Source organism: Paroedura picta, chromosome 9 (assembly GCF_049243985.1).
Source record: "Paroedura picta isolate Pp20150507F chromosome 9, Ppicta_v3.0, whole genome shotgun sequence".
NCBI lineage: Eukaryota > Metazoa > Chordata > Lepidosauria > Squamata > Gekkonidae > Paroedura > Paroedura picta.
Window position 1 is genome coordinate 6081464 of NC_135377.1, and position 23546 is coordinate 6105009.

The following is a 23546-nucleotide window of genomic DNA, read 5'->3' on the forward strand; positions in this document are numbered from 1 at the left end:
CCACGGGCTCTAATCTGGAGAGCTGGGTTTGATTCCCCACTCCTCCTCCTTGGGCTAGTCACAGCTCTCTCAGAGCTCTCTCAGCCTCACCTACCTCCCAGGGTGTCTGTTGTGGGGAGAGGAAGGGAAAGGGATTTGCCAGCTGCTCCTTTTTCTCTGGATCCAAGTCAAGGCCTCAAAGAGCCTTTGTTGTTGGCCAGTCAGTTATGTTTTTAACATGATACAAGATCTTTATCCGTCATCTATTTATCATTTATCTGCCATCTATCACATATTCTCTACTACACAAAGGAATCGCAACGTGGCTTACAAACACCTTTCCCCACAACAGGCACCATGTGAGGTGGAGAGCTCTGAGAGAAGTGTGATTTCTCCAAGGTCACCCAGCTGGCTGCATGTGGAAGAGTAGTGGGGAATCAAACTCGGTTATCCGTTTTAGGGTCTGCTGCTCTTAACCACTAAAACCACCTTGACTCTCTCTCTCTCTCTCTCTCTCTCTCCTGCCAAACACCATTAAAATAATGATTAACAGTCCACCTCCCAATCTTCTCTTTGCATTTCAGAGACAGAAAGAGAGAGAGAGGGAGTATTTTTTTTATCTGCACGTGTGCAAAAGGTTTCGACAGTGAAGTAATCACACCAATCGTCCAGGAAACAAATAACAGCATTTCCTAGAAGTGGATAGATAGCCATGGCCCCGTGAGTCATCTTCTGCAGAATAAGAAACTACATCTTGTGAAAGAAGAAGCAGGCAGATCTTACAGCTGGCACATTGCCTTGCTTCTCCTTGAATCTATTTGTGAATCGTTCTTTTTTTAAGCAGCCTTGGAGTATTTCTGGACTATGAAAGTTGGAAGCATTGCTGTCAGGGTAAGTCAGACCGATACTCTTGGCATTTCCGCACATTGTTAAAAATGACATTATGCCAGCTCAATGGCTTAGCGCTAAATATTATCGCGCCTCCCAGTCACTCTGCAACTTTTTGCAGTCTGCCGCCTTTTTGCACTTCTTTCCCTCCACAACTGCTGCTGGAAATGGCGGAAGGGAGCAATGCGGTTTATACGCAAGTCTCTTCTGCCTGTCAATCAAGCCAGGCAGCCAATCCCCTTTTGAAGAAGAAGAAGAAGAAGAAGAAGAAGAGTTGGTTCTTATATGCCGCTTTTCCATACCCGAAGGAGGCTCAAAGCGGCTTACAGTCGCCTTCCCGTTCCTCTCCCCACAACAGACACCCTGTGGGGAAGGTGAGGCTGAGAGAGCCCTGATATCACTGCTCGGTCAGAACTGTTTTATCAGTGCTGTGGGGAGCCCAAGGTCACCCAGCTGGCTGCATGTGAGGGAGTGCAGAATTGAACCTGGCATGCCAGATTAGAAGTCCGCACTCCTAACCACTACACCAAACTGGCTCTTTCCCCATGTTTTAAAGGTCCTGCGATGCCAGCTAAATTTTTTTAATTAATACTTCTCCATTTAAACGCCTATGCATCTAATCATAGATGCATAGTGCTTTTTGAATGCCACCCCTTATGGAATAATGAGTTTTGATACTTTTAAAAATTAATCTCATTCCTGATTTTATTTTTTTTTTTGCAAGGGGTGGCTTTAGAAAGGTGTACTTTGTGTTACAACTTTGGGAGAAAATTATTTCTGTCATCACCTGCATGCTTGTCCACCAATTCGTTGCTTCAGGCTGTTTTTAATTTTTAAAAAGACATTCCCGTCCCTGGGAACAAGGGAGAGGGAGGTGGGTGCGAGGGTGCGTTTGAGCCTCCATACCTTCCCTCTGTTGGTTGCTCTCTGGTAGCTGTCACTAAATATGTTGGGGAATCCACTTTATGCGATTCCCCAATTAGAGCTTTAAACGGAGGATGTAGCCGGCCAGTTATTGTCCAGACGCTGAATGTTGGCGACGTCATGCAGAGTGCCCGGAATATAGCATCTTCACAAGGTAAGTGTTATGCTAAATTTATAGTGTGCGGAAAGACCCTCTGTTGATTGACTTTATAACACAATGGCAGGCAGAGTCCACTGGTTTCAGAGGACTTAGACCAAGGGTGGCCAAGCTTTGGCTATCTAGAGATCCATGGACTTCAAGTTCTAGAGGTCCATGCACTACAATGCTGCCAGGGGCTCATGGTAATAGTAGTCCACGGACACAGTTTGGCCACCCATGGCTTACAATGTCTTAACTATCAATAGGATCACATTACTACATGGAAGTGAATCCATTAGTCCCAACCAAATCCCTGTTTTTCAGTGAAACACGGAGTACCTTAAAGGCTAACAACAGGTTTGGTATAAGGATGGGTTCAACAGTATACCACCCTGCCCATGAAGACACGCAGAATTGTTGATTCTGTGAACTAAGGCAAATCGTGAGTGGTTGGGCAGAAGGGATCTTTCATTGCTTGGCTCTTGCGGCCCTTTCTTGCTTGGCCAGGGAAATGCCGATCACCACGTTGGGGTTTATTTATTTATATTTCAATTTATAGGCTGCCCCTTTCCTCGTGGTCTCAGGGCAGCTTACGCAATAGGTTAAAAACTAGTATCATAAATTTCAGACTTAAAATACTTCCCAAAAACCCTATGTACCTAGCTCCTACCCTCTGTACCTGGAAGTACAGTGGGCAGGAGTGACTAATAACGAACAATTGTTGAGTTTTTGCAAGTCTGCAGGAAAGAAAAACAACATCCACTGACCTTGCTTTTCTACCACAAAGAAGTGTTGACAGATGTTTCCTGGAAAATAAGTCAGCAATAACTTATCTGTTGCCCAAACTTTCTCCTGCTGCTGTGTTGTCCTAGCTCCCTTGATCTGCCTGCATCTCATAAAGGATCCTTGCTGGATATATCTTTGCAGAGACTTCTGATGTGCCCTGGACTACATATTAAGAGATTTCAAGTCAACTTAGAACTAGAGTCATCCACGTCACGCCAATACAAGGTTTGTTCCATTTTTGGCCAAGTTTATGATCTAGTTCAAGAGACTTGCTTGTAGATACAAACCTGTAGGAACCTAATCCAAGTCCTATTTTAGTAGACTGGGGGATTTTGAATATTAAGGGAGCTGGACTGATGTCGCTTATAAGAATGTCTACCAGAAAGATCTCAGTTCAGATGAGCTCGGCTGTGAATCCACTGGACATTTTTAAGGAGCTTGAATAATGAGTCATTTGGGGAGAGTAATATTGGTCCCTCTAATGTTATAATAATCAAATACTGAGACAATGCAAACATGTTTAGGACTTGTGGGGTATACATTTCAAGGGAAGCTCCTTATTTTAAAGTACCTTTGCTTATGGGAGCGTGGTGGTTTTCAAGCTGGGTTCTGGAAAAGATGAGTTGGTTTTTATATCCCACTTTTCAGAATCTGGAGTCTCAAAGCGGCTTACAGATGACTTCCCTTCCTGTCCTCACAACAGACACCCTATGAGGTAGGTGGGTGAGAGTTCTGATAGAACTGCTCTGTGACAGCAGTTCTAACAGAACGGTGGCTAGCCCAAGGTCACCTAGCTGGCTGGATGCAGAGGAGGAAATGAGAATCAAACCCCTACTCTTCAGATGAGAGGCCTTTTACCACTTTTACCACTACACTGAATCCTATGATTTTTGGGAAGCTAGTTGGGACTGAAGATGAAACTCAAATACTTCTGTAGATGAAACTCAAATATTTTGGCCACCTCATGAGAAGGAAGAACTCCCTGGAGAAGAGCCTAATGCTGGGAGCGATCGAGGGCAAAAGAAGAAGGGGACGGCAGAGAATGAGGTGGATGGATGGAGTGACTGAAGCAGTAGGTGCAAACCTAAATGGACTCCGGGGAATGGTAGAGGACAGGAAGGCCTGGAGGATCATTGTCCATGGGGTCGTGATGGGTCGGACACGACTTCGCACATAATAACATAACAAGTTGGGAGTAGGCTTAATAAGACATTTCAGCAACAATGACTAATGTGTGAAAGAAATAACGTTTGCCATGACAACATGAGTTGCTGAATATTGTTGAATGTTTCATACCTTCAGTTCATCTATCCTTCTTTTAAGAAGAGTTGGTTTTTATACTCCACCTTTCACTACCCGAAGGAGTCTCAAAGTGGCTTATAACCCCCTTCCCTTCCCCTCCCCACCACAGCCACCTTGTAAGATATGCAGGACTAAAAGAGTTCTCAGAGAACTGGGACTGGCCCAAGCTGATCCAGCGGGCTTCATATGGAGGAGCAGGGAATCAAATCCAGTTCTCCCGATTAGAGTCCACTGCTGTTGACCATGACTCCACGCTGACTTGCAAGGATTTAGAAAAGATGCGCAAACATTCTTGGGCACTTGAGACAAAGGGGGAAGTAGGTAGACCAAGAACCCCTATTGGAGACAATTATTAGGACCCAAAATATAATCAGTGGATAGTATTTTAGGTGCCATTGATGTTTTCTACATCCTGGCAAGTTAGGGAAAAAGTGGAAGAGATATTATTGCTTCTCTGAAGGGCTGAAGAAAAGTGACAAAGCTTTCTTCCCCCCATTAAAGAGGTCCTAGGTTCAGTCCCCTGCATCTTCAGCTCAGGCATCAGTAGATACAGAAGACCCGAGGAAGCCCTGCCAGCCCGAGTAGACAAGACTGGCCTTGATAAGACTAAGGGTCTGACTCAGTATGCAGCAGCTTCATGTCCATGTTCACAAGGGCTGTTATTTGGGGGGTTCATCACAAATTGGCCCTCTGAAAAAGGGAATGGATTGCACCCAAGACATTGGTTGGGTGAGAGTGAATGTTGAGATCATTGTGAATTATGGTCTGGAAATCAAGAACCAAGAATGGACACTCACACATTCCTCATCACTGCAATTAGATCATTTTAGACTCTGTCTTTTGGGAACCAATTTTTTTTATGGCAATGGTTATGTCAAATGTGTGATCTAGGACTCTGGACTTTCTTCCCCAAATCTGGCCCTGGTAGTATCATTGCTCCATTTTTCAACAACACGATTTTTCCCTGGTCCAGTCCAACACTGTGTCACATAGTGGACAAAACCCAGGTGCCATCAGGAGGTCCACCAGCAGAACCAGAACATAAGAGAAGGCATGCTGGATCAGGCCAATGGCCCATCGAGTCCAACACTTTGTGGCACACGGTGGTCAAAGCCCAAGTGCAACCAGGAGGTCCACCAACAGGGCCAGAACTCCAGAAGCCCTCCCACTGTTGCTTCCCAAGCACCAAGAAAACAGAGCATCACTGCCCCAGGCATAAGGACATAAGCCATGGATCAGGCCAGTGGTCCATCCAGTCCAATACACTGTGCCACCCAGTGGCCAAAACCCAGGTGCCATCAGGAGGTCCACCAGCAGGGCTAGAACTCTAGAATCTCCCTCACTGTTGCCCACCAAGCACCAAGAATACAGACCCTCACTGCCCCAGACAGAGTTTTCCATCTAGACCTTCTGGCTAAGAGCTGCTGTTGGACCAGATGCGTCTCCACTCCCCACCGTCTCTGCTTGCAGCTGCACCACCACTTCCTGCAGCAATGAATTCCATGTGTAGATGGTCCTTCGGGTGAAGAAATCTTAGCTTTCTCAATGCATTTCTCATTTGTGTACTGCAGGAGGAACCATATCATCTCTGCGCTAAAAGAACTGTGTGGAAGAGACCATCACCAACCACAAATGGAATCAACCAACATGTCGGATTGTACAGATGTGATTATCCATAGGTACCCATGTACACAGTTAAAGGACATTAACAACTGTCTGTTACAAAATGGAGCGTTTGATTTTTTTGTTCTCTTCATTGGCACCCTTGGGCTGATAGGGAATGGAACCGTGTTTTGGCTTCTTGGCTTCTGCATGAAGAGAAACTTCTTTTCGGTCTACGTCCTGAATTTAGCAGTGGCCGATTTTGGTGTCCTCACAGCCATGTGGAGTTTGTTTATTTTTGCCTGGAGTTATACGAGTTCTACACCTTCTGAGGTGTATAAATATTTGATCCACCTGTTTTTCTTTATGCAGTGCTCAAGTGTCCTTTTCCTTACAGCGCTCAGTGTTGACCGGTGTCTGGTCATCTTTTTCCCTGTCTGGCATCGATGCCACCGCCCCAAGAATCTCTCAGCAATCGTATCATCTGTCCTCTGGGGTATCGCTTGTGTATTTTGGGGACTGGTCGCTTTTTGCAGCTGCTGTAAAGGCACAAATCCTGCCATTATAGCAGTCGTCGTGATATTTGGTTCTGCGATGGTCATCTCTACCGTGATCCTGTTTTTCAAAGTCTGTTGTAACTCACGGCTTCGACGGCATAGGAGAATTCATACAGCCATTTTGCTGTCTCTGTTGTTCTTCATTGTCATGATCGTCCCCATTAGTTTGCTTGTGTACTTCCAAAGTGGTATAGACAACATCTCCCACATTACACTTTTATTCACCTGCATGAATAGTACCATCAATCCCATAATCTATTTCAGCATCGGGAGATGTCAGTCTTTGGGTCTGTCCCGGATGTCTATCAGGGATGCCCTCTGGCGACTTTTCAGAGATGATGAAAGTATTGGAAGCGAACCAGAGAGCCCTAATTTAAACTCATCTTTGATGTCTGCCCTAAACAAAATCAGGCCCTCGAGGTCAGAATTGCCTACGCAGACTGGCAGCTGCCCACCGGGGTCTCCCGTGGAGAAGTTGAATGTCACCTAGGACCTGAAACGTTGATTCCTGTAGGAGTATTTCTGCTCCTTCAGATCTGCAAGTGTGTCTCAGCTCACAACACCATCTGGTGGAATAGATGCTGAGACTGAAATGCACCTAGATGAGGGCCTTTTTAGTGGTGGCTCCAACACCATGGACTGCTGTTCCCTGGGACATTTGCTCCGACTCCTCACGGACAGCAGTGAAAACCCATCTAAATTTTGCTGGACTTTTAATAGATATGACAGTGCAGTTCCAAGCAGAGTTACACCTTTCTGGATTCATGGATTTTAATAGAGTTAGAAGGAGGACACACTCTTTCTAGGATTCTGTTACCTCTGTGGACTTATCATTTTAGAAGAGTTGGTTTTTATATTCCAATTTTCCCTTCCTGAAGGAATCTCAAAGTGACTTCCAATCGCCTTGCAATCCAAACTACTCTGATTGTGAATTTTCCCCCCCTGATATCTAGCCTATATCGGTGTACTTGTGGAGTACTGTGTGCAGTTCTGGAGGCCTCACTTCAAGAAGGACGTAGATAAAATTGAAAGGGTACAGAGGAGAGCGACGAGGATGATCTGGGGCCAAGGGACCAAGCCCTATGAAGATAGGTTGAGGGACTTGGGAATGTTCAGCCTGGAGAAAAGGAGGTTGAGAGGGGACATGATAGCCCTCTTTAGGTATCTGAAAGGTTGTCATCTGGAGGAGGGCAGGATGCTGTTCCCGTTGGCTGCAGAGGAAAGGACACGCAGTAATGGGTTTAAACTACAAGTACAACGATATAGGCCGGGAAAAATATTCTCACAGTCAGAGTAGTTCAGCAGTGGAATAGGCTGCCTAAGGAGGTGGTGAGCTCCCCCTCACTGGCAGTCTTCAAGCAAAGGTTGGATACAAACATTTCTTGGATGCTTTAGGATGCTTTGGGCTGATCCTGCATTGAGCAGGGGGTTGGACTAGATGGCCTGTATGGCTCCTTCCAACTCTATGATTCTATGAGTTCCTGGAGGATAGATTTTGAGGCCCCAACTCCAAACCTCCAAGAATATTTCCAACTCTGGGTTAGCCAACCTCCAGGTGGGTCCTGGAGAGCTCCTGGAATCACAGCTTATCTCCAGACTATGAAGATCAGCTCCCCAGGCAGAAAGGGCTGTTTTAGAGGTTGGACAGGATTGTTGTACAGAAGAAACGTTTAAGGCTGCCCATGCAGGTTGTTGTGGAGATGTAACACTTGAGGCCTACTGTCCCCCCAATATTGGCAAACAAAGAAAGAACTAAATTATTATACTTGTTTAGTCATAGACTGATTAAAGTCCCTGTGTGTGATTGTCTTTGTATTTGTGGTATGGAGGCAAAGCTCTTATATATTATTTTTTAAATTATTGTCCTCTGTATAAATGACTCAGAGACCAAATACAGTAAGAAATCCTTTCCCATTGCTTGGTGTATAGTGAAACCCAAGTATTTGATCTTCTCGTTATCAAATTCCAATCTGTATATTTCTAACAGAGTTGCCCTATTTGCTCTTGCCACTAAGAAAATTGGGTCTAATTATGTAAGCCAATTGTGTTGTCTTGATAATTTGAACTCTGATTCTACATCTATTAGTCAATTCTTGTTTTGTCAATTTTAGAATTTCAGTTTTTGTTTCATTATATATTTTTCTGTACTCCTTAGATAGGATTGAGATGGCCAATGGCTAATACAATAAAACTCAAGCATCTATCTAGCAATCTAGCAATCTAATTACTGACCCTCCCCTCAAGAAGAAGAAGAAGAAGAAGAAGAGTTGGTTCTTATATGCCGCTTTTCCCTACCCGAAGGAGGCTCAAAGCGGCTTACAGTCGCCTTCCCATTCCTCCCCCCACAACAGACACCCTGTGGGGTTGGTGAGGCTGAGAGAACACTGATATCACTGCCCGGTCAGAACAGTTTTATCAGTGCCGTGGCGAGCCCAAGGTCACCCAGCTGGTTGCATGTGGGGGAGCGCAGAATCGAACCTGGCATGCCAGATTACAAGTCCGCACTCCTAACCACTACACCAAACTGGCTCTCAACCCCACCTATAGGGTAAAGGTAAAGGTATCCCCTGTGCAAGCACCAAGTCATGTCTGACCTTGGGTTGACGCCCTCCAGCGTTTTCATGGCAGACTCAATACGGGGTGGTTTGCCAGTGCCTTCCCCAGTCATTACCGTTTACCCCCCAGCAAGCTGGGTACTCATTTTACTGACCTCGGAAGGATGGAAGGCTGAGTCAACCTTGAGCCGGCTGCTGGGATTGAACTCCCAGCCGCACAGGCAGAGCTTTCAGATGGCTGCCTTACCACTCTGCGCCACAAGAGGCTCATCTACCCCACCTATACACACTTCAAAAATTTTGGTGGTGCTACTAAACTTTTTTTTTTTTTTTTGGCTTCTCATGAAATCCCTCTAATATATGGGACTCCAAATTAGCCTTGACACTTGACTTCAGGTAACATGAAAGTTGGGGGATTCACTACATGGCCTATTTTCCAATACTTAGAATTCAAGGCTGAAATTACGTTTCTGTTCTTTCATGTTAAAAAAAATAGAGAGAGAGACAATTTCTTGAAGGCAAAACAGGGAGGTGGGAGGGAAATAAAGAGGCCCGCACTTTCTTCTGGCTTCACGCAGTTCTAACTTGAAAATATCAAAAGCCAACATGATAATGAAGTAATTTCTATTCATAGATCAACTCACAAAGCCACCTTTCGAATTTTTTATGAAGTTCTCATTATTCCGGCGCTCCCGCTTAATTCTCTAACCAGTTGCTCTTTTATATTGTGTGTGTCTTCCCTCTCACCTTCTCATGCTTCCCAAATGTTCCTTAATTTAAAGGAACGTACCAAGGACGACGAGGTGCTTAAAACTGCTGGTAAATCCCAACCATGTTTTCGAAGAATCTCTACAATTTCTCTCCATTAGGAGGTTGTTTTGGGTATTTGTGTCTGGGGTGGGGGATTCATTGTCCACCACCTGGCACATTCCCCAAACATCACATAATTGGCATTCTAAGATGATTATTTGGGATTATGAGGAGACATGCTGATATTTAGGAATTAGGTTTTGTCAGCTGAGTCTGAAAAATAGAGCAAAGCAGACCCCAGTCATAGTTTTCTTAATAAGCCTTTCCCGTGTGGCTTTAAAATGGTTCTGAATTTGCTTACTCATTTCTATACTCAATCTCCTCTTCTCCAGGAAGAACATTCCCAAATCCCTCATCCTTTCCTCAGAGGGCTTGGCCCCCAAGCTCCGGATCATCCTCATCACTCTCCTCTCATTTTGTCCATGTCCTTTTTGAAACGAGGCCTCCAGAACTGCACAAAGGACTCCAGGTGCAGCCAGAACAATGCAGTATTTTGTTTCACAATGATCCTTTGATTATTTTTACTGCCAGTACTTGAAATCATGGATACTGACATTAAGCCATCTAAGCAATCAGCCAATACAGCAAAATGAGGTCATCTTCCTGCCCTCTGACCTGGGCTGATTCTGCAATTACTTTGTTTTTTCCCGTTGTGGATCCTGCTGAATTCAGATCAATTTGAACTCAGGTCTTCCTCTATCCCCCCAATTGAAACAGAAAGTGTTCTGCACTTGATTGGGGAAGCTCAGAGTGGGGAGGGGAGCCAAGCGCAGCAGGAGTCTCTTTCTTTTCTTGAACAAGGGTGGGGTGGGATACAAATACAACGAAAATACGTTGAAATATCCCCTAAACCAGTGGTAGTCAACCCGTAGTCCTCCAGATGTCCATGGACTACAATTCCCATGACCCCTGCCAGCATTTGCTGGCAAAGGCTCATGGGAATTTTAGTCCATGAACATCTGGAAGACCACAGGTTGACTACCCCTGCCCTAAACCATCTCCTTAAAACAATCCCCTAAACATCCAGGGTGACGGTGAACCACATATTTTACAAAAATCTTTCCCATACTCCAGGCATCGGTCTCAGCCCAGATGGAATATAGCTGGCTGGGAGTATAGAGTCAGGCTCTAGGCACAGTCTAACACCATTCCAGGAGTTGGGGGGGGGGGCTGGTGGTGACTGATCTAATACTCCTGGGCTCCCACCCAGCCTCAACTGAACACCTGGCAGAAGAGATCTATTTTGCAGGCCCTGCAGAACTCAGAGAGTCCCAACAGGACCCACAGCTTGTCCGGGAGCTTGTTCCACCAGGTAGGGGCCAGGAACGAAAAGGCCCAGGCCCTGGTCGAGGATGAAATTATGTTCATGTTAAGATTAGCCACATTGCTTCCCCTAACCACTCTACTGCTGTCCATTTTTAAACATCACATTCAGCTCCTTCCAACCTTCTCAGTCCTGCTCCTGCAAATACTCCTCCTCATCATCATCAGTGCTATGCTGCCAACCTGGCACTGCACCTTCTGACTTGCACTTGTCTTCCTCCTATGCTGTCCCCAAGGCTCTGGTGACAGAGGAGGTGAACTGGGCAACGGATGACTCTGTTGCAAGCTCAGGGCAGGTAGCTGTGAATTTCCTGCATTGTGCAGGGGGTTGGACTAGATGACTCTGGAGATCCCCTCCAACTCTATGATTCTATAAGAACCCATTCCAGGAAACCTAGAGTATGAGATTCTCTACTAGATCATCTTGCCTTCCATTTTCTCTATCTAATCTCTACCCATTCGTACAAATCTGCAGCCTTACGTCCTTCCTCTGCCCTGCTCCATTTTCTCCTGCTCCTTTTCCATTAATAGAAGTATTCATCATTTTTTTAACCAAGAAAAGGTTAAGGAGAAGGGGGGGGGGGATACCCTGACAGTGTTCCACAACTGATTAGGCTTCTAAATTGACTGCCCCGCAGTTGTTCCTAAATTTAGTTTCAGGCAGCGATGCTCCATAAATTATCATACTGGTGACAAAGCCTGAAATCTGCAGCCAGCAGTGCCAGATTTCGGCGACAGGTGATGGGAGTGATGCTTAGGAACCTTTCATGAATGCTGTGTGCCAGCTTTCGGGATAATTTATCAGGGAGGCCATTCCCACACCTGCATGAGGATGGAGAAGCAGCTGGATCTATTCCCTTCCAAAATCTTTGGAGTTTTATACATTTGTGCCTGCAGGAAAAGGAGATTTGCTTTGGCCAGGACAGGAATGATCAAAGCTATTGCTGCTTTTCTTTCAAGTATCAGATTCCCTGTGCAAATACGGGACAGGATGAGACATTAGTTGTGAGAGGGTGGATGGTACCCCAAATATCATCATTACAACAAAACAGAAGCCCTGTTCAATCAGGCCCATGGCCTATCCAGTCCAACACTCTGGAACACGCAGTGGCCAAAACCCTGATGCCATCAGGAGGTCCACCAGCAGGGGCAGAACTCCAGAAGACCTCCCACTGTGGCCCCTCCCCATGCACCAAATACACAGAGCATCACTCCCCAGACAATACAACAAAAGAGAAGTCATGTTGGGTCAGGCTAGTGGCTCATTCGGTCCATCAATCTGTGTCACACAGGGGCCAAAAAACAGGTGCCACCCGGAGGTCCACCAGCAGGGTCAAAACTGCAGAAGTCCTACCACTATTGTCCCCCAAGCACCAAGGATATAGATCAGGGGTAGTCAAACTGTGGCCCTCCAGATGTCCATGGACTATAATTCCCAGGAGCCCCTGCCAGCGAATGCTGGCAGGGGCTCCTGGGAATTGTAGTCCATGGACATCTGGAGGGCTGCAGTTTGACTACCCCTGATATAGAACATCCCTGCCCTAGACAGTTCCCTCTATACCTTGTGGCTAGCAACCACTGTAGAACTCTGCTCCAGATGTTTCTCCAGCCACCATCGCTTCCTGTGGCAGTGAATTCCACGTGTTAATTTAAAATGAACGTTGTGTTAAAAAATACCTTGTTTTTGTCCTTGCTAGGTTGTTTGGATGGAAAGAAATGCTTTGCAGGCGTGGAAAGAGGGGATTTAATAAAGAAATAGTTTGTTTCTGTTATTTCTTGTTGCGCTGGTTGATACAAAAACTGCAGGGGGGTTTTAATAGGTTTCCCCTTTCCAAAAGACTTTTGATTATGTTATTATTATTATTATTTTTAAAGATTCTGGGTCAAAGAAACATAAAGGGGAAGAGATGGTTGACTTCAATGGACTTAGAAGAGTATAATAGGATTACAGTTCTATTCTGCCCGGGATCTCCAGGAGAAAAGACAGACTAACATTTAAGCATCTCCAAGGGACAGAATGAAGACAACAGGGGATTTTCTTTTTGGAGATTGGGAGGTCTGGCTGTGGTTTGGTTATGAAGAGGACTTGTGCCCCACATTCTCCCCAAAATGTTCCAAACAGCAGAATCGGACTGAAGCCAAAACGATTACCATTAATGCATTCATAAGCAGCAGGGTGAAAACAGAAGGCAAGAGCGTGCTGGGACCACAGCGCTAGATGAAAAGCTTTCTTGAAGAGGGCTTGGCAATTGCAAGGAGTTCTCAATGATGTCCAAAGCATCATCTGCTGCTTCCATGTCACATCGCCTCCTGCCTTGGTAGCCCAGGCTAGCATCATCTCATCTGAACTTAGAAGCTAAACAGGCTTGGTCCTGGTTAGTATTAGGATGGGAAGGAAGTCCAGAGGCTGGCCATAGCAAATCACCTCTGCTCATCTGACCTGACCTGAATGGGCACAGGTAGCCTGATCTTGTACGATCTTGGAAGCTAAGCAGGGTCAACACTGGTTAGCATTCGGATGGGAGACCACCACGGAAGTTGAGTCTTGCCATGCAGAGGAAGGCAAAGGCAAACCAGCTCTGGTCATCTCCGCTGTGAACTGGGTGGATCTCATTAGAACTTGGAAGCTAAGCAGATGCAGAGTCAGTCCTGGTGGGTACTGGGATGGGAGCCCACCAAGGAGGTCTGGGGTTGCTATGCGGACGCAGGCAATGGCAAACTGCCTCTGAACATCTCTTGCCTTGAAGACCCTACTGGGTCACTGTAAGTCAACTGTGACTTGAGGACAATTTACACACAGTAATGGGATGCCCTGACCTGGATGGCTCAAGCTAGTCCAATTTCATTGGATCTTAGAAGTTAATCATGAATCGTAACTCAGGCTGAGACTTATCATATTACCTATTACCTGATTCCTTCCATCTGGAGATGCTGAGGATTTAACGTGGAACCTTCTGCGTCCCCAGAAGGTGCTCTGACATTGAGCTGCTTTGCCATACTACTGAGTTTTTATAGATGGGCAGAGATCCATGAGCCATATTTTGTCTGCTAGCCTGACAATGTGGCATGACTGGAAGGCTGGTCTCTACTCCTTCTCATGCCAAACCCACCTATGATCCTTTGCACTTGAAAACATGAATGTATGAACGCATGAAGTTGAGAGCCAGCTTGGCGCAGTGGTTACAAGCAATAGCTTCGAATCCAGAGAAGCTTCTTGGGGTTCTCCTTTGGGCAATAAAAAATGGGTTCCAAAAACCCAGCTCTTCTTCTTATACCAAACCAGACAGTCCATCGAGGTTAGTATCATCTACCCCACAAGATGTCATAGTCCCATTGTATACGGCACTGGTCAGAGCACACCTGGAGTACTGTGTGCAGTTCTGGAGGCCTCACTTCAAGAAGGACGTAGATAAAATTGAAAGGGTACAGAGGAGAGCGACGAGGATGATCTGGGGCCAAGGGACCAAGCCCTATGAAGATAGGTTGAGGGACTTGGGAATCTTCAGCCTGGAGAAAAGGAGGTTGAGAGGGGACATGATAGCCTATTTGAAAGATTGTCATTTGGAGGAGGGCAGGATGCTGTTCCCATTGGCTGCAGAGGAAAGGACATGCAGTAATAGGTTTAAACTACAACAATATAGGCTAGATATCAGGGGGGGGGAATTCACAGTCAGAGTAGTTCAGCAGTGGAATAGGCTGCCTAAGGAGGTGGTGAGCTCCCCCTCACTGGCAGTCTTCAAGCAAAGGTTGGATACACACTTTTTTTGGATGCTTTAGGATGCTTTGGGCTGATCCTGCGTTGAGCAGGGGGTTGGACTAGATGGCCTGTATGGCCCCTTCCAACTCTATGATTCTATGATTCTATGATTCTATGATTCTACCTAGATTAATAATGGCTCTCCAGGGTCTCAAACAGGTCTTGTGACATCACCTACTCTCCAGTCCCTTTCACTACAGATGCCATAGGTTGAACCAGAGATCTTCTGAATGCCAAGTAGATGTTCTACCACTGAGCCGTGGCCCTGCCATCCAATGTGAAGACATTGGAATGTGATAATGCTTCTCTCAGTTCTTTCAAAATCTTCATCAGCAGAGACCTGAAGGCACAGAAACATGACAGGCCTTGGTTTCCCCATCAGTTGGCCACCTCCCCCATAGCAAATGTACTGCTGCTCTCCAGCCATAATGTCAAACTCTGCCTGAGAGCCAGCATGGTATAGTGGTTTAGATCAGCGGCTTCTAATCTGGCAAGCCGGGTTTGATTCCCCACTCCTCCTCCGCATGCAGCCAGCTGGGTGACTTCGGACCAGTCACAGTCCTGTTAGAAGCTGTTCTCCTAGAGCAGTCCTGTCAGAGCTCTTACAGACCCACCTCCCTCACAGGGTATCTGTTGTAGGGAGAGGAAGGGAAGGCGACTGTACGCCGCTTTGAGACTCCCTTGGGCAGTGAAAAGCGGGATCTCAAAACTAACTCATCTTCTTCTGAGTTAGTCAGGTGCTCGAGACCCGAGTTTGATGTTCTCCCAACTACCTTTTGAGCAAACGATGCTCGTTTGATCAAATTTTCCTCCCAGGCTGGAGGAGGCTTTTTGCTGAAGTCAGCGATGTCTTTGATCGCAGGCTTATCAAGTAGGTCATTCTGATTTTTGCAGGTAAAACCATTTTGCGGTTTATGAATAATGATGAGGAAAGGGAAGCCGGTGGGGAGAAGATTTGACAAGACACACGGCGCTTTGATGGGGACGATTCGCCCTCTCAGAGCCAGTGGTGGTCACCCTTGCTACAGGGACAGCTGTTCCCGAGCGCAGTTGATTGGTCCAAAGCCATGGTTGACGTTGGTTTTCAGTGGCCTAAGACAGGGGTAGTCAACCTGTGGTCCTCCAGATGTCCGTGGACTACGATTCCCATGAGCCCCCGCCAGCTTTGGAATGTAGGCTTTATTCATCCAAACTTTTTTGGCTACCGGGAGAAAAGGGAGGCAAGAAAGAAATCCTTCAGTCTGGTGCAATGCTCTGGAAGATCTGAGTCATTCAGTTTACCATGTTTTTTTTAAGGTTTTAAAAACCCTTATTGGGTTGGTACAAGCAATTGGAGCAGTTTGGGTCTCAAAATCACTTAGAGTTCCAGATCGATTGGTGTAAAAGAGAGACTCCTTAGATGTATGTTTTAAACATGAGAATTGCTGCAGTACCAATTGGAAAAGAAGTTTCATGCCTTATTACTATTCCTAAAGTGCATTGTGAGGGTTGCTGTTTTTTTTTTTTTAAAGCCATGCAAAACCTGTGTATTGCCTATGATCTTAGATCTGGATAAATATTTTTACAAATAAAACCTATGCACTTTAAGGATTAAAACTATGCACTTTAAAGATTAAAGCTATGCACTTTAATTGTTTAACAAATACACCCCTCTCTCTCTCTTTCTCTCTCTGTCTCTGTCATCTACCAATCTTTTTACCCAACTTTTTTCTCCATTGTTGATCAAAAGTGATGTCCATCCGTTTGTCCGTTTGTCTGTTTGTTTGTTCATTCATCCCTCCTCCATGTCATCTGTGTTGACAGAGTTTAAATATGCAATCGAGTTAAGAACCAGCTGTTTAAAAGAATACAATTGTTTTATTGAAAAGAGAAGAAAAAAAAACATTTTGAGTAAGAGAAGAGATAGTCCTAACAGTCTAACTGACTAACATTCAAGAGAGAAACAGACAAGAAGTGTAGTGAAAGAAGCAGGAAGTCTCCAAGTGTGCCAATCAGGACATAGGAGGCGATTATTTGAAAATACTAGGAAGTTCCTAATCTAAATCTACACGTCTCCTCTGACATCCTCTGCAGGACATTCTTCTTATGCTGTTAAATCCTGCACACGACAGACCTTGCGTATCCCAACAATCCACAGCACAACAGCCTGGTGAGGGTGTTGAGGCTGAGAGAGTGGCCAGCCCAAGGTCACCAAATAAGCAAAGTGGTGATTCAAACCTGGGTCTCTTCCCAAATACCTGCCTGACGTGCTACTGCCTGCGGCATGCTGATTTGTCTGAACCCCCTCCTGAGAGAGTCTGCTGGCCTTTTCTAAACTTTCCTCGTTCCCTTCAAAACTCCTTGTAAGTTCCGCGCCATCCGAACTCCCTTGAAATTTCGCCTTAGGGGGCACGCCAAAGACAGGCGCTTCTCTTTCTTGTTGAGTGGTTCCTCGGCTGTCCCCCGTCCGTTCTGTTTCATCTGCCTCTGCCGTATAAGGGTTCCTCACCTGGCGGTTGCACCTTCTGTCAGCATTAATATAAACTCCAAGCACTTTTAGCTTTAGATGCTGTGGAAACCAGAAGGCCTCCTGTAGAGAAGTGCTGATTAATTTCCCCTTCTGCAGCTGCCTCTCCCAGCAGCTCCTCAGGTAACACTCAGTCTGGGTTGATTAATGCATTACCTGTTTGGAATGTAATTCGTATTTCTGTCAGGCCCGTGTCTCTCATTCGCCAGCCCATCCGTCCTTTTCTGACACCGTCCTGACATTTATAATGCTTTTCCTAATAAATATCCCGGTGTACCAATCTGTCCCCCTGCTCCAATTGCTTCTGATCTGCCATTCTGTTGACCAGTAAAATCAGAACGAGGTGTATAAACTGACTGTTAAATTCAGTGTATATCTGGATCGACGGGAATGGAAATGAAATCGTGTAGCGTTTTGGATTTCAGTAAGCAAACTGAATTCTGACTTGAGCATTATTAAAATGTCCACCTTCTCTGAGGCTAGACACTCTTTCAGTGTGGGGCTTGTCTAAAAAGTTAAGAGCATAAGAAGAGCCCTGCTGGATCAGAAGAAGAAGAGCTGGCTTTTTATACCCCGCTCTTCACTGCCTGAAGGAGTCCCAAAGAGACTTTCAAGCACCTTTCCTTTCTTCTCCTCACAACTAACACCCTGTGGGTTGGTGGGCCTGAGAGAGCTCTAGTAGAACAGCTCTAAGAGAACTGCGACTTGACCAAAGTCACCCAGCTGGATGCTTGTAGAGGGATGGGGAATCAAACCTGGTGCTCAGTTCGAATCCACCATTCTAAACCATTACACCACACTGGTTCTCCAGTGGTCCATCTAGTCCAGCATCCTGTCTCATGAATTATGGGTTAAAAGATCTAAGAAAGACAAAGGTGTTTTAGGGAAAACACCCATAAGAAGCTTTTCTGTTAAAATAACAAGCTTAACATCTGGTAGAAAAGTCCAAGACCTAAGAACAGTCTGTCACTTAAGGACTTCTAGATAGATAGGTAGATAGATAGATAGATAGATAGATAGATAGATAGATAGATAAAATGCCTCACTGCCATTCTGATTAAGGGATTTTAGAGGGGGGGATGGCTGTACTCCTTCCCAGATGTTCCCAGGGCTTGAAAAAAAAGCCACAAACTGGGTGAGATATCTTTATTTTGGAGAACTTTATTTTGGAGGGGGAAAATTTACCTCAGAGTGGAGTAGGGAGTATCCATCATAACCAATCACTACTTTGGAGTCAGGAAAGCATTTTCCTCCAGTCCAGATGAGCCCAGGGATCCTGGAGGTGATTTGCCTGCTTATATGTGTAGATCAGGGGTCAATCAGGGGTGGAAAGCATGTGCGTGGCAATTAGCCGTGAATTTCCTGCATTGTCCAGGGGGGTTGGATTAGATGACCTTTAGGTTCCCTTCCCACTCTATGTTTATACATGGCGGAGGAGCACCGTAAGTGCACATAAGCTGCAATACATCTAGAAGACTGTCAGCTCATTAACATTGCAACCCCCATGGAATTTTCTTCCACTCCAAACTCATTGATTTCAATAGATTTCGGCTAGTATATCTGCATCAGACCACGCTGTTAGTCATTCATGTGCGAATGACTTCACCTTATCCTCCAACCGTAGAGAGGCTTTGTTTTGTTCCGAAGCATATTTTATTGAATTCCTTTGTTCTCTCTAATACAATTAACAATATTTATTGCAACGACATTCTCCCCTCTCTTGTTTCCCCCCCCCTTCCTTTTGGTAATTGGGAATTGCCAATTAAAGTTGATCCCTTGATGTCCCCGTTGTTCTCCTCACTCTCGGTGACGGATTCCCATTTCAAGCGTTGCATTGAGAGGGAAATGAACACCGCGGCTGCCGTTCCTTTCTTTTCTTTTTGAAAAAAAAAACAAATCTTATTATTTATTCTGCAGTGGCGTTCTGACTCGCACAGATGAAGGAACAATTAGACAGCCTGCCTTTCAATTCTAATCTGAGTTGCATGTAAGCAGATTTATGAAATCTGAGATGGCTAATCCCTCATGGGTTGAAATGACAAAATAAAGGAAGGGCCCAGAAAGGGGTGGGGGGAGAGAAGCAGCCAGCAGTTCTGGAGGTTACAGACCAGCTATGTTCTACAACAGCCTTTTTTAACCTTTTGACTGTCGAGGAACCCCTGAAATATTTTCAGGCTTTGAAGAACCCCAGAAGTGTCGGTCGGTCGGTCTGTCTGTCTATCATCTCTCTCTCTCTCTCTCTCTCTCTCTCTCTCTCTCTCCATCCATCCATCCATCCATCCATCCATCCATCCATCCATCCATCCATCCATCCATCCATCCATCCATCCATCCATCCATCCATCCATCCATCCATCCATCCATCCATCCATCCATCCATCCATCCATCCATCCATCCATCTATCTATCTATCTATCTATCTATCTATCTATCTATCTATCTATCTATCATTTCCATGGTGGAAAAAGAGACTAGGCCTGTAGAACAACAGGGGAAGTGGAATCCAGGAAGGTCTAGTAATCTTAGTGGCCATCCAAACTTCTGGGAAAGTCCACGTAACCACTAGAGAGCTTTCATGTAACCACAGGGTTCCCTGGGACCCCTGGCTGGGAATCTCTGGTCTATTCACATAAACACATGAAAATGCTGAATTAGACCCTTGGCCCATTCACGTCAGCATTGTCCACTCCAGTCTTTTTCAACCGTTTGAACATGAAGGTACCACTGAAATATTTGTCAGGCTTCAAGGTACCAGGAAGTGATGTCAGCTGGCCAGGCCTCTCTAAGACGCCTCCATAAATGAGAGGCACCTGAGGCAGCAAAGTTTTCACTCCCTCCCCTTCACACTCCCTCCAAGCTCATCACTGGCCACTTGGGTAGGGGGGTGGGTGGGTCAACCTACCAAAATAAGGGTAGATTTAAAATAAAATCTAAAAAAAAAACCCTTTTCTATTTGCTCCAAGTTGGAAAACGGCAAGCACAGGGTGGGAAGGCTCTCCCCAGCTGCCATTTTGAAACGCCCCACTCTGTGGTACCATTGAGGGCCTTTGCGGTATTGTACAGTGCTACAGCACATTGGTAGGGAAACCCTGGACTACTCAGAGTGTTGACTCTTTCCACCCCAGGCATCATTCTGTAAACCTCTGCCTTGTCCCCTCTCTTTTCTAAACTGAAAAATTCCAGAATCTTCCAGCTTTCAACTAAGGGCAGGTCTTCAGAGTTGTACACCTCTTTTGCGTTTGGCAGAATTAAAAACAAAGCAAAACAAAAAAACAACGTCCTAGGGATTGAATGCACCGACGGTGTCAGTTCATTGAAAAACTTTGACATGTTCATATTTTGGAGACTGTAATCACCTCTCACCCACCCCGTATAGAACTTCCGTCTCCCATCGGTTGCCTCCCCTCTCCTTTCCAGCTCCGCACAACGGCAGACGGCGCTAATTTCTTTGGCAAGGCTTTTATTAATAGAACAGGTTGTTACAAAGGCAAGGCTGTTTGCCTGATATAAAATTAATTAGAAAAGTCTGTTTTAATTTAGAAGCCTGCAATTACGGTTTAAACAAATAAGAAGTTGGGGCTCTTTTTTTTTTTTTCCCCGCAGCGCTCCCAGTGGGTTTTGAGTCGCAGGCTTTGGGCGCATAGGGGGGATGCGTCGCCTGACTGATGCAACTATAAAGAGAAACGATTTACGAGAGTCTGACAGGAATTGCAAACGCATTAAAAAGCATATTTCGGGGGTTTGTTCAAATTAAGGAGTGGGGGAAGACACAGCTTTGTGAAATGGCTCGTTCGGTTGGTTTGGAGAATTTGTCTCGATCTGCCCATACCTCTGCTTTTCCATCGCCTTGGCCCTTGATGGCCCATTAGACTGGCCAATGATAGGTTGGGAAAGTCTTGGGATTTGGGGGGCGGAGCCTGGCGAGGGGTTCGGAGTTGACGATGGGAAGGAGGGTATAACAGGGTATAACGCCATACAGTCCAATCTCCCAAACAACCATGTCCTCCAGGGCATGGGTAGTCAACTGATGGTCCTCCAGATGTCCATGGACTACAATTCCCAAGAGCCCCTGCCAGCATTTGCTGGCAGGGGGTCATGGGAATTGTAGTCCATGGACATCTGGAGGACCACAGGTTGACTACCCCTGCTCCAGGGGAACTGATCTTTGTCATCGGAAGGTCAGTTGTCATTCTAGGAGAGCCTCTGCCCCCACCTGGAGGCTGGAAATCCAAGGCGCACACATATGTACATAAATTCAACCACTCCTGTCAACATCTTCTTGGGTAATGAATTCTACTGCTGGTTCATATATTGCATGTTTACTGCTTTATTTATTTGATTTATTGATTTATTTCTATCCCACCTTTCAGCCTCGTGTAGAATCCAAGCAGCTAATGAAAATATAATTTAGATCTCTCTCTCTCTCCCTCTCTCTCTCTCTTTCTTCCTTTGCCTGCTTGCCTGTCTGTCCATCTCTCTAGTTTATAGTATTTCTCCAACTCTTAATGGGTCCTGGAGTCCCTGGTGGGGTTTCCAACCACCAGGTGGTGGCTGGAGATATCACAAGAACATGATAAGAGTCTTGCTGGGTTAGGCCAGTGGTCCACCTAGTCCAGCATTCTTTCTCACGCAGTGGCTAGAAAGTTCCTCTGGAATACAAACCACATAGCATAGATCTGATGCCCTCATATAAATACAGAAACATAAACCCTTCTGAGTTAGACCAGTGGGCCACCTAGTCCAGCATCCTGTCTCACACAGTGGCTAGTCAGTTCCTCTGGAAGGCTAACAACAAGGCATAGCGGCTGAGGCCATCATAGAAATATAAACCCTTCTGGATTAGGCCATTGCCCCCCCTAGTCCAGCATCCTGTCTTGGCATTCATTCTGCCTGTAATGGAGGCAAGCAAGGAGGAAGTGTGTTCAAAAGAGCAGGAAGTCTCCAATGAACCAATCGGAACACAATCCTTCTTGGGGATTGGGGGGGGGGGCTTTTCTAAGGCCATTTTGGTCTTCCTGGTCCCCCTTTCTACGGATAGAAACAGACTAGAAATAACTGAAGTGATGAACATCTCTGATGTAGGTCTCCTACACTGTATAACTCGCTGGTGACAAACTCATGGAGTTCACCACTTCTGACTGTATATCTTCCTGGCCATGATGGATTATTATATACAGTAGCCTCTAGCCGTACTTCTTGTTGCTTATTAATACATTAATGGGAAGATATTAATTTGCCTGTTTATTCCAGGACAGGAAGTCTAATAGATTTACGTAGGCCCATAACGAATGATGATAACTCACGTTTCTGGGCTCCGGGCTAGCTACAGAGACGGATATCAAGAGGCCAATTCTAACTTAAGAAACGGGAAGTAATTTGCAAACGGCTGCAATGAGCCTGCAGATATGTGGGAAACGCTTCCATATTTCTTACGCCGTGGTCGCCAAGACCATTAAAATTTGAACACGACCTGGCTTCTGACTGATAGAGTAAATTAGGGACCGAAGAGTGAAAAGCCATCGATCAGTTTCAAATATGTCTTTCTCACCGCGAGCGGGGCTTAGATTTAGAGGGACGCTCGGCGAACTTTCGCTGTGAAACACCGGTAACCGGCCTACATGTGGAGGTCCCCCCGCCTGGACGAGAACCAGACTCCAGGGAAGGGAATTTGGAAATTTGGATCATTGAATCCCAATATGGATTGGGACGCAGACGCATTTGTAGTTTTGAGGCATACGCATTTGATGAAATGGCGGGAGAGCTGCATTGGTAAAGGGAGACGATACCACCCAGCTTGGCATACAGGAGGATATTGAATGGGATAACCCATGGTATGGGTCAGCGATATCCAGAAAAGTTGACGGAGTGCTTAATTAAGCGAGTGTTTGCAGCATGGCATTGCTGGCTATTGTGTGCACATAGGCCGAAAACAAAAAAAACCCCAGAAAGCAAAGGCTCTGGTTGAGTTATTAGAGTGGATGAGCGGTAGGGTTGTGAGTATCTTGCATAGTGCAGGGGGTTGTACTAGATGACCCAGGAGGTCCCTTCCAACTCTATGATTCTAAACAAATATAATGACTATTTATTAGAGAACTCCATTCTAGAAGGGAAAAGTGAGAAGAGAGATCTTCATCTCATCTAGGTAATTGGATTGGGAGAGATACCGGAGGCATTTCCCCACCTACCATTCTGTAGGCAGGCAAGAAGAGAGGTTTCTGAAGAAGAAGCAGGAACCAGGAAGTTGTCCCTAAGAGAGACAGTCTAGCTTTAAATGGAAAGCAGCAGAGAGATCGGATAAGTGAGTGATTCTCCTGCAGGTGGAGGGAAAAGATATGCCACAGGGTACAACTTCCAACAGATCTTAGGTTGAGGCCAAACGTACTTCCCTGGGGCCATTTTTAATTTACAGAGCAGAGTA

General features: G+C 45.6%; 1 protein-coding gene across 6 annotated transcripts in view; it reads left to right on the top strand.

Moving 5' to 3' along the window:
• The first annotated feature begins 683 nt into the window (after positions 1–683).
• LOC143844395 (mas-related G-protein coupled receptor member X1-like) overlaps positions 684–23546 on the top strand; it is a 28235-nt gene continuing 5372 nt past the window's right edge. For 2 of the 6 annotated variants that reach the window (XR_013233964.1, XR_013233963.1), the window contains exons 1-2: positions 2771–2941; positions 5590–5697. Coding sequence is in view for 3 of the 6 variants with exons in the window: in XM_077351445.1 (XP_077207560.1) it covers positions 3427–3431; positions 5590–6667 (1083 nt within the window). In the remaining 3 variants the exon portion in view is untranslated. Of the gene's footprint in view, positions 871–2770; positions 2942–3364; positions 3432–5589; positions 8389–23546 lie in introns of those variants that run through there. The other 4 variants (XM_077351445.1, XM_077351446.1, XM_077351447.1 and 1 more) reach the window with 4 other exon arrangements.